The following is a 12,043-nucleotide window of genomic DNA, read 5'->3' on the forward strand; positions in this document are numbered from 1 at the left end:
GTCCATAAGAATATATCTGTATTTCTGCGGGGTGCACAGTCCCAGTTGATAACATCTATAATGCAACCCCCAGAGCACATTCCAGAAAGAGAGACAGAAAGATTGTAAGCATGAGAGAACCAAGATGTCTGCTGTTAGACAGTGTCTTTTACATAGGCGAGGGAGCTGCACCCACGAAATCCCAACAACATGGCTGCCTAAACAAGACTTGCACAAATGACACCAATTGACTTGCCAACACAGATGTCATAAGGCCCTACCCCTAGGGGCAGACTGTTAATAGCTGCTAAGATGAAAAGAATCCATTTTCTCCAGGGATTCAGTGGGTTGAATATAAACATGTACATATATATATATATATATATATATATATTATATATATATATACAACAATAATAATTGAAGAAGCCATGAATTTGAGATGGAGTGAGGGGCACTCAGAAGGATTATCTCAATATTTGGTCTTGGTTGTAAGAAGTGAACCACACTCATTTGAAAAGTTAAACAACAGAAGACTGTAGGGGCAGGGAAAAGGAAGGTACAGATAGGGTGCTCACTGCTGAGTTTCTGTACATGTCTAACATTGCTCTAAAAGCTAAGCCTATGAATTTGAAATGTATGCTTCCACCAGCATTTTATGCAGCAGCCCAAAGCTGGGAAAAATGTGCTCACCAGTAGATAAGACTTCTCATGGTGTTTTAAGACAATGGAGTTCTAGAAAGAAAGAAATTTCAGTAACAGTGGAGAGGAAAGTGAAGATGGTGGCTACTGTGCGTGTGCGTGTGCGTGTGCGTGTGCATGTGTGTGTGTGTGTGTGTGTGATGTTATTCCATGTATATGATGCTTTTCACCATATCAAATCATCCTCAATATAGAAACACTAAATATATAAATGTGCAGAGAGACATGAAAAGAACTAGAAAACCAAACATGTATCCATACACAGAAGGAAGTTATAAGAAAAAAAATGGAAATGACTGGAGACCATTGTGGTAATTCCCAAAGCCACTCATTCCACTAGACCCTGTGATGATGAAACAGTAAGAACTTATGCATAATTGATAGCCCAACGGTGAATTCAGAAATGACTCTAATATCAAGCAGCAAACTGTCCCCTAACTTTCCTTTCCGTGTGTTCTTCTAAACTCTATGCATAGAAAAAGAAAACAGAAAGAAAAAGAAAATACTCAACAATAGTTGATAAACCACAATCCTGGTAGAAGAGCCCTAAGAGAGATTGCCAACATGATGCCCATTAGAGGCTTCTCTTTTCAGGGGAATAAATTTGGTGTTCTGAGAAGGAGTCACAGCCATGAGCAGGGGTGTATCTGGTATAGCTGGGACACAGAAAAGAGTTCTTTTAAAGCACTTTTTCAATTCATGAAGGTGTTTACATAAAAGCCTTCCCCCTTAACACTCCCTTCTCAACACAGGCATCCTCCTGCACCGTACATATGTGCGTTCCCCTGGACACACCCACCCTCCACCTTTAGCTACGACCTCTAACCTCATCACTTCTTACCAGCTGCCTCCCCACTTTCCTACTTCTGGAATCTAGACTTCACTGTCACCAGCTTCAGATCTCCTGCTCCAGTGAGAATCCACAGCCTCCCACTCCTACTTCCTTAGCCTCGGAAAGACGTATAAAACTAAGAAGGAATAAAAAGGTGATAAAGATCTAAGTACCACAAATGACATAGTTATGAGGTATGACTGATTTGCAGACAACCTAATCAGTTTATTTTATGGTAATTAAGAGAGATCTTTGACACTTAACTGGGAGCCATGAAAGACACCGTGAGTCATTCATCCATGCCTGAGATCCAAGCCATGACAGCCAACTGTCACATATACAATATGTTCCTATTAGTAAATATTTATCACCACTTGAAGATCATTTCTCATCCTACTACAAAATAATATCACTGGGAAACACTCTATGAACTAAATTAAATTCTAAGTGAACAATGCCAGGCTGAGATGAGGCAGGGCACAGAATCCTCCATCTCTCCTTTGTTTCCAGTTTCTAACTTTACCCTGAGTACCACAAACCCCTTAGTTCCTGCCTCCCTTTATCCTAGGGTAGCCTGTGATCTCAGACTAAAGGAACTCTCTGACATCACAGGTTCATATGCTACATCAGTTACAAATGGTCATGCATTATCTGTTGATGCCTAGTCATCATTCAGTATTGTCCCAATTTCCCTCCTACCTCCCACAGGGCTCCCTTACATGGGACTGTGCTCTCTGTACCTGCTTTTGTAAATCCCTGTGTATCTCCTTTGGGACACTCTTCTGCCTTGCTCTCTTTTGTTAATCATGTCTTAGCCTCCCACCCACCCCATTAGACGTGAAGATGCTTTAGCACACTCATCTTTAGATTTTAAAGTTGTGTTAGCACAAAGAACATGAGCACATGTTAGAACCATCTTCATAATAGTAACAGAAATGCTGAATTGAGTTGAGTTCTGTATTAGACGTAGTTTCTTTTTAATCTGCTTGTGAGTCTTCTACTTCACAGCAATGTCAGAAAATGCCATAGTAAAACAGAGATGAGGTGAGCACACCATTAACCCCTCCACCTCTATTGCAGCTCTGCTGTGTTGAAAGGCTTATTGAGAGAATCTCTAGAGTTGCAGCAATCTGAAAGTTGCTGGGGAGAAAGGCAAGGTGATGTCATTAACATCCACTCCCCTTTCTCTAATGGCTTACAAGACAGGGAGAAGGGTCTAAAAGGATATTTGAATTCAGAATAAAATTCTAGCAACCACAATTTTAATTGCATACCAACTGCAAAATATTTCTTCCATTGTCTAAATAAAAGAAAGGCTATAATACATGCTGTCTGCTTTTTTCAGAACTCAGCTATTAACCTTTAAGATTCTTTTCAAGGATAAAATTCTCTTTCCCCAGAAAACGTGTCATGAGACTAGATCTTAATCTTCTGAAATTTTAACTCGTTTTGTGGATGACACTGAAACTTCAAGTCTAATCTAAAATCCTTAGCATAGTATTTTGGACACTGAAATTTCAGAGGTTCATCCCCACATTGGAAAGTCAAAACAATAAATTTTAGAAGTCACACAAAAAATCTACCTTCTTTTCCAACAGGCAAACATATACATGTGCAACACCCAATTTGATTACTCAACAGCAAGTCACAGCAAACACAAGGGAAGATTAGGCTGTGGTTTCCATGGAGATGACTCGATGTGGTTCAGCTCTTCTGGGAATGAAACCAAATCCCCAACAGCAGGAGGAAATCAGCAGCAAGAATTCTCTAACATATGAGAACTGCCAACAAACCAGTGAGGGGAAAATACCTTCATTTTCTCCCCCTCTCTACCAGGAGAAATACCTTTCCATCAAGCTATTTGAAAAATCACCTAGATTTTGTTGGTCATTCTGTGTGATTACTACCAGGTCTCTTTATTTTTATATTAAAAGAGCTGTTGGCTCCCAGCTGGGTTCCTCAGCACATGAATTTCCAGGATGGCACTTAGACAAGGATGAGAAACACATGCATCTTCCCATGACTCTGTCTATTAATCCTAAAGGGAAACTCAATCTGCATGGTTATCTCTTGGGAAAGAATGCAAATGGAATTTTAGTATCTCTGATGCTTTGGAAGTCTTCGTTGTCACAGAGGAGGCTGTTATTTCTACATCTTTTTAAATTTATTTATTATTATTATTGCATTGCATTGCATGAGGTGGGGTGTGCACATGTGTGCCACAATATATGTGCAGATTCAAAGGACAGCTTTTTGGAGTCAGTTTTTTTTCTTCCACTTTTATGTTTGTCCAGGGCTCAAAACTGAGTTGTCAGGCTTATATTACAAGCTTCTTACCCACTGAGCCATCTTGTCAACCCCTCTTTTCCTTCTCCTTCTAATGGAATGATTACATAAGTTCTTAAAGGGGAACAATAGTTTGTTTGGTTCTCCCATTCTTAACATCTGTATCTTCTTTTTTTTACATTTATTTTCATTTGTTTATTTATTTTATGAGACTTTTGCACAGTGTTTTGATCCTATTTACTTCCTCTTCCACAGTTCTTCCAAGTTCTATGTCCTCATCCCTACCCTCCCAATTTTGTGTCCTTTAGAAACAAGCAAACAAAAACCTTCAATCTAACTTGTGCTGCCCATATATTCTTGGATGTGTGCAAGACCATATCTGCATCTTGTAAGCACCAGGCTGAAGGTCACTTAAGATCAACACTTGAAAATTCTTTGTGTCCTCACAAGAACAAAAATACTATCAATACGCAACACACACTCTACTCTCAATGAAAACGCCCATCTTCAAATGATAAACACCTCCATTGATTCGGACACACAGGTACAAGCTACCTAGTTTACTTTGAACAGCTCATAGCTTCAAAAAAACAAGTTTCTTAACTCACGTTTATACCTCCAATTTAATTATACCACTGACCTCAATTGCATAAGTGGAAGGAGATATAATTAAGACCAATATTTTGTTTGCACAACATCCCATTGTATATTTGTTGCCAGATGGAGCACACTCCTTCCCTCCCTCTTAGAACAATTCTCATCTCTGCCCTCTACCTCAGTGGTGATGCTTTCTGTCTCTTGCACATCCTACTTACTCAACCACCTCTAGAAGTCGTTCACCTTGCCAATAACTTCACTCTTTAGTGAAGGTTTTCTACTGAAAAGTCAGTAGTTGGCCCACATTGGAGGTATCAATATAAAATAATATTTCCAAGCATCCTCAGAGAAAGCCAAAGGCAGCAATGACAATTTGGGTGATTTCGAGAATGAGTTACTAGTGTGGCTGTTCAAATTCACATACATTAAAATAACATGCATACACACACACTTGCACCCTGGCCTATGGCTGTGACCCCTGACCTAAATTATTCTCTTTGGAAAATTAAATTAATAGAGTAAAACTGAAAAAATGATACTTTCTTAAAGGATTGACATTATTATCTATTCACATATATATGTGTATGCCTCTCTCTCTTTCTGTGTGTGTGTGTGTGTGTGTGTGTGTGTGTGTGTGTGTGTGTGTGTGTATGTGTGTGTGTAGGATAGAAGATTGCCCTGCCTGGAGATACAAGTGATTGTGAGTCCCCCAATGTGGGTGTGAGGAACCGAACCCAGGTCCTACAAAAGAACAGCAAGTGTTCTAAACTAGCCAACCACCTCTGTAGCCCTGAAACTTGAGAACTTAAGGACAGCCTCCCTGATTGGGGTAGAGGAGAAAGAGTCATCATTTATGTATTGGGCGACTCCTGCAAGCTAGTGCAGGAATTTAGCAAGCCCACTTTCAGCAGCACACTGAAAACTTACAGTGCAAATCCACCATTCTCCAGTGGCTCACTGACATATCAGATAACCTTGTTTATAACAGCAGAATGAGTGAAGCACAATCAGAAAAGACTTGTCATGAATGAACAATAATAGAACCAAGTCTGTCCTAAATCAAATATGACGATTACCACAGAATATGTAAAGACACATTACTGATTCCTATACACAATCGTTTCCTTGGTTAAGAGCAAACTGTTTTCCAGAAATCTAAGTTGTTGCCTTTTCTATAGTAAGTCTGCTGCCCTCCAAACTGCATTCGAAGTTGTTGCCTTTCATTAATCACAAAGAGAACTTAGGAGACCACTGATTGGCCCTCTACAATGGCTGCTCTAAACCCATTTGATAACATCCAAGCAATACAAATCCATCTCACCAATCCCTGGGGCTTACTTACCACAAAACCCCAGAGCATAGACTACGGAACCAAAAAAGGGGGATGATTCATTCTCAACTTGATGGAGATATTTACATTACAATCACATGCCTACCTGTCTCATAGTCTAAAGCAGTGGTTCTCAACCTGTGGATCATGACCCCTCTGTAAGTCAAAGGACCCTTTCACAGGGGTTGCCTAAGACCATTAGAAAACACAGATAATTACAATATGATTCATAATAGCAACAAAATTACAGTTGTGAAGCAGCACTGAAAAAAATTATGGTTGGGAGTCACCACAACATGAGGAATTGTACTGAAGGATGGCAAAATTTGGAAGGTTGAGAACCACTGGTCTGAAGCTTTAGATTATTGACATTCACAACAGGTAATAACTAGTGGCCGGGCAAAAGGATCTACCACAGGCAAACTACAAAAGGAGCTAGAAGCTAAGCCCCATGTGACTAATTATCAAACTGCCATTTATGGGTTTACACATTTGAGTTACAAATTTATATCAGAGCTCTATAACACTCCCACAAATATTCACCATCTAAAGAAGAGTAAGCAGTTTCCTACATTACCTCTGTCCACCATCTTTGATCCAGAAGCTCTGTCTGGGACTGTCAGATGGTCTTGATTGTTGCTCAGTGAAGAAGTGTCGTCACTAGATAAAGAGTTCAAAAATCCACTTTCTGAGGTGACAGAGCTATTTTCTGGGGCCTGCCAATTGCTTGCCTCTGAGCATGCAGGTGTATGGACCTGAACAGTAAATGCCAGAGGATGCCCCACATCTTCAGCAACAGGCGCATTGTTAACTAGGTTGTTCCAGGACTGTCTTTCTTTAGATCCCGAGGAAGAAAATGGGCTGGGAGCCTTTACTGCATTTTCCAGGGAGGAGAAAGAGCACGATGAGTCTCTCAGTTTAGGTGAAGAAGATGACGCCCGCCGTGCAGCCTATTTTCCACAAATGAAATCAGGAGGAAGAGGAGGAGAGACATTATGATTAAATTACCATTCTCTTCATTTTGTTTTTACTAAAATTCTCCCAGAATTATTTGAAAAAGTGACCAGGAATAAAAAAGTCAAAGGACCAACCTATGATACTTATTAATGTATGGCAGCCCCCAGGGACCAGTCTCTAGAACTGATTGGTGTAATTTTCAGTTCACCATATAAGATCTGAAAAATCTCTGTATCAAAAAAATTGACTCAAAATTTCAAGCCTCTCCAACAACTTAAAGACTCTCTTAGAACATTTTTTATAATGCTTGTGGGTACAATGATAACTTGTCATTCACAATGAAATGAGCAAAAACAGCTGAGGAAAGTAACTAATAGAAAGAAAGCGGAGGTTTGGGGTGTGGCCCAGTAGAAGACTACTTCCTAGCAGGTGCGAGACCATTGAGTAACATTTACCTATTCCTTAGCACATAATCAAATATCCATCCATAACTATCTAGATTAAAAATTGCCAAACATAAATCACATAAAAAGTTTCAATTACAAATTTTCATGTTACTACTTTGTGACTGGGAGGAGGAAGTCCAGATACCACAGCATGTGTTAGAGGTCAGAGGAATCCATTCTCTTTCCACCATGTGGGTTCCTTGCATTGAACTCAGATCATCAGGCTTAACAGCAAGCATCCTTACCTACGGCACTGTCTTGCCAGGCCCAACCACTTACAGTTTTTAATATAGTTCCACTAAGTGAGACAAGAACATATTTATAGCCTCTGAATTCATGAGAGAGAAGCCAAGGCTTCCCCACTGATGGTGACAGGCTTCAGCATCCTATACTTCAGCTTCCTAGCATGCTCTCCAAGGGTAAATGACCACCCTGAAGGACATTTCATCGATCCACTGACATAGTACCAAGGCCAAGGTCACGTCACCAATAAGGACATTCTCTTGACACAGACACCATTTATGCTAAGATTTTCTATGAGTTCCATTTTAATGTTACAATAGTTTGAGAATTTGGGCAAATGGTAATACTAAGCAGTTGTTTCAAGCGAGTTTACTTTTTTAATGCAAACCATCCATACCAGGTAAAAGATCTGGCAGCTTCTTCCATTTTTAACATTATTCATCAATAAAATCCAAATATCTAGACTCATTGTTCTCTGGGTTACCCTATATCTCCCATGGCATAAGACGGAGAAGGGAGTTGATGGTTCAGTTTCATGTCATCATCCTACTGGACAATCCTATTAGCAAAGTGCCATGATGGAGATTATTAAAAGTATAAAACTGAAGAAAACATTTGGATCCTCTTCAAAGTCTCAGAAACATGGCAACCAAGTCAGAATGCTTGCCTATGTTCAAACTCAGTACATTACTGTGAATTGTAAAGGCTCTGTGCTCTGAGATTTTAATGAGAAAACTGCTATTAACTAATATGTATTGTCTTGGGTGTTCAGTGGATATAGACTGCCAAATTCTCTGTACATCTACTGTGCCCCATTTTCATATGTATGTGTTGTGCATTCATGTAATATGTGTTTCCACATGTATTCCTGGAAACCTGAGGATGATGTTGGGAATTGTCTTTAATCACTTTTCTACCTTAATCATTGATACAGGGTCTCTCCATCAATCACCAAGCTCACGGATGTGGCTAGTCTCCACCTTCTAAAGCTGGAATTACAAGCAAGCCACCACAGCGACCCAGCATTTATTCATCATCTGGGATCTATACTCATGTCTTCATGCTTTTGCAGCAAACATGTTAATCATTGATCCATCTCTTCAGTCCAGAAATAAACCTACTTTGGATATTAACATGACACTAAAATGCCTAGATATAAGATAAGAAATTTCATGTCACAGGATACAAAATGACCTCAGGCATGAAAATGTTTCATTTGGCCAAATGTGAAATAGCTTGACTGCTGGGTACCGTAAGTCACCTAGACCAATTAACAAAGAGATCCAAGATCTGTAAGTCCTACTTCTCCAGGAGAGGAACATACAGGCCCCATACTATCCAAATAAACGCAGGGATATTTTGCCCATAAGATGGATCTACAAAATAACTGTTAACATAAAACGCACATGTTGCTCCAGTCCTGGCACATTTTCCTATTGTGAACTATTTTGGTCAATCTCGCCTTCCATTTGATCAGCTTCCCTTTGTTAGAGAGAAGAAGCTCATCGACACACCAGGATTCTTAAATAGATTCTGAGAATCAGACTCAGGCCCTCATGCTTGAAAACCAAGCCCTCTACCAACAGAGCCATCTCCCCTGCCCTAGATTTTATTTTAAAATAAAAAGAAAACAGGAGTGAATAATGAAACAGCAAAGAAAAAATGAAAAGAATTAGGGAAGATGGAAAACAAAATGAGAAGGGAAATACTGTGTGTTAGATGTTAGAGGTCATGAACCAGAAAGCAAGTGATATGGAACACATTGGACATGAGCACATTTCAAAAGACTCACATCTGTGACTATTTTTTGTAAGCAACATAGTGCCAAAACAAGGCTTGTGATTTCTAAGATTCTCTAGCTACCGGTAGGCAACACTGGGCATAGCATCCTAGTCTTCTGTGAACTATGTATATCATATACTCACAAAACAGCAAAGGAAATGAAGGCAGCAGGGCATAGGCCCCTTCTCTCCTCCCCATCTCTGTTTGACTAAAGCATCTCTCCTCCAGAGCCAGTTCACATGCCTGGTTCTGTAAGAAGTCTCCTCAATAGCACCAGGGTGTGAAGTCACGATACCTGATGCCTTCTTCTACCATACCAGATGAATACCATTTTATCTGACAACTTTTATTGCTAGTGCTGATTGACTGCTAAGTCTTTTTTGGTGAGCTACTTGAGAACAGACTGTTTTTAGTCATTTTTACACTTCCATTTTTTTTCTTGCATCTGTGCCCAACACATAGTTGACAAATTACTGCCGGGAAAGAATGGCTCGGAGGACTAGCTCTGTGAAGAAAATCTCAACACAGTAGTTTGGTTTCTTATTGAGGAGCTTCCTCAGAGCTCCATCAACTTCCTGGATAGAATTGGTAACTTCAGGATAGAGAAGCATTACGAGAGAAGATAGACCCACGGAGCATTATAATCTCAAGCAACATGGCTTCCTCTAATGAGGGAATTGTTGACAACATCTGATTTAATTCATTTCTGGATGTTTCAGGAAACTGAAATCATATTAATGACTGTAGCCTTTTCTTATTACACTTATCTATTTATGTCTCTGTGAGAGTAAGCACACACACACACACACACACACACACACACACTTATTAACATCACTAATAAACAAAAAATATATTGAGCATAGCCTCTGACTTTAATAATTTGGTAATCAGAGGTCTAGAGAGATGGCTCAGAAATTAAGAGTTTTTATTACTCTTACAGAGGGTCCAGGTTTGGTTCCCAGCACCCACTTGGCCTTCATGAATGTGCTGTGCATATATAGTTCGAGCACACATACATACACATAAAATTGTAGACATGTTTAAATGAATGTGGTAATTATATAAATAACAGAGACACATAAAGCCCTAAGTACAAGGTCAATTATAATAACAGCATGAAAAAGCATTTTTTAAAAAAGTGTTCGAGAAACACAGAGAGAATTTAGAATAAGAACAAAGCAGAATGATATACATGTATGAAAAACACTGCAATGAAATCCATTACTATGAATGCCAACTAAAAGGATTAATAGAAAGAAAAAATATAAAAAGGCAAATTTGTCATGGTTTGGAAGGCAGGGAAGGGCTGCTTGAAGCAGACTTAAAGATTCTATGAATGTGGAATTGGGGTGGCATAGGAACCAAAGCTTCCTAAGTGCTCAGACTTTCTCCCTGCAGATGCAGAAGGCAAGCTTCAAAGACTCAGGGCAACACAGGCATTTTCCTCAGCCAATGACAAAGGAGAGATTAGTGACAAGAATGTGGCAACAAATGTGAAATCTCAGTGACCTTGAGTAAAAGGCCAAACACAGTAGGGCCAGGTGTGGTGCTGCATGTCTTTAACCTTAGAAGCAGAGGTAGTCAGAGGTCTGGGAGTTCAAGGCCAACCTGGTATGAATGGTGAGTTCTAGGCAAATCAGTGATGTTAAAAAGCACCTTTTGAGGGTCCTTTTAAGGAAAAGATAGATTAGAAGCAGGGAGAGAAAGAGCCTGTCATTGCAATCACTCAGTCAGGAGCTAATGAGAGAGTTGGAGTTGGCCAGTGGAAGCAGAAGGCAGGAAGGGGTGGTGGGACAGCCGCCATGCTAGCAGGCTGTGGAAAGGAACTGTTAAAGTAAGAGTCAAAAATACATAACACCAAGTTATAGCAAAGTTTGAAAATCAGCTCAATTCCCAAACATAAAGCCTATGAACACACACACACACATATATATATATATATATATATATATATATATATTTTCTAGGGTTGGAATTATACTATATTTGCTGGTAAGCCTTCCTACAATTACCCACTTGCAAACATTTGTACCATTTAGTACAGTGGATATTGACTGGATGAATGACATTTGGTAGATAGCTATTGAAGACATAGCCTGTTAAAATGAAATCTGTATTTCTAAAATTATCCTACCCTTGTTTGTTCAGCTTTCGACTTCCTCCTCTATCCCTGGCCAGTGTGCCTCTTTTCAGAGTTTATTTTTACTTCCTGCTGCTTTGGTTTGCTTTAGATGGCTTGTTTTAACATCCTGAGGAACAAAAAGGAATTATTCTTCAGAATCATGGAAGTGTGAGGACTGGACCATTCTGTTAAAATAATCTGAATTATTAGCTGAGCTGCCTGAAGCTGGGACTATAAATATTTATCCCCTTTTCATATCTGATCCAACTCTCGGTGTCTACATTCCAAGTGCATTCAAGTCCCGGTCACCTCACTTCCTCAACAGCCTGAGTGCTGTCCAGGAAAGCCCACCAACGCCTCACACCACAGAACAATGCACACTTCCCTGCCTTCTGTGAAAATGTGCTTCTCCCTGGTGCACTACATTTCTTCCATATGCCAGCCTGGGTCTCCTTTTAAGTTCAAAACTGACTTCACAATCCTTCTGCTTCTACCTCCCAAGTGTTCCCTGAATCACTCAGAACAGAGCATCAAAAACCTTAACTGGCCCACAAGCCCCATGTAGGATGGCTTCCATTACCGTTATCCTGACTTTACATCCTATCAGTCTCATTCAGACTCATGTGCTCCTGCTCCAGTGACATCTTGGCATAACTTCTCACCAATGAGACTTTGACTCTGTTTTCTCTGGTGTGAAACTCCTTCTCAATGGGTCACCCAGCTGACTCAAAGTATCTCTACAGACCTGTGCTCAGATCTAAGCT

At 39.9% G+C, this 12,043-nt stretch overlaps 1 protein-coding gene across 2 annotated transcripts in view; it reads right to left on the minus strand.

The window, feature by feature from the left end:
• Ipcef1 (interaction protein for cytohesin exchange factors 1) overlaps positions 1 to 12,043 on the minus strand; it is a 56,942-nt gene that overhangs the window by 18,172 nt on the left and 26,727 nt on the right. For both annotated transcript variants that reach the window (XM_035440417.1, XM_035440416.1), the window contains exon 6: positions 6,304 to 6,676. In XM_035440417.1, the coding sequence (XP_035296308.1) occupies positions 6,304 to 6,676 (373 nt within the window). The remainder of the gene's footprint in view (positions 1 to 6,303; positions 6,677 to 12,043) is intronic.

This window comes from Cricetulus griseus, chromosome 2, assembly GCF_003668045.3.
Source record: "Cricetulus griseus strain 17A/GY chromosome 2, alternate assembly CriGri-PICRH-1.0, whole genome shotgun sequence".
Classification (NCBI taxonomy): Eukaryota; Metazoa; Chordata; class Mammalia; order Rodentia; family Cricetidae; genus Cricetulus; species Cricetulus griseus.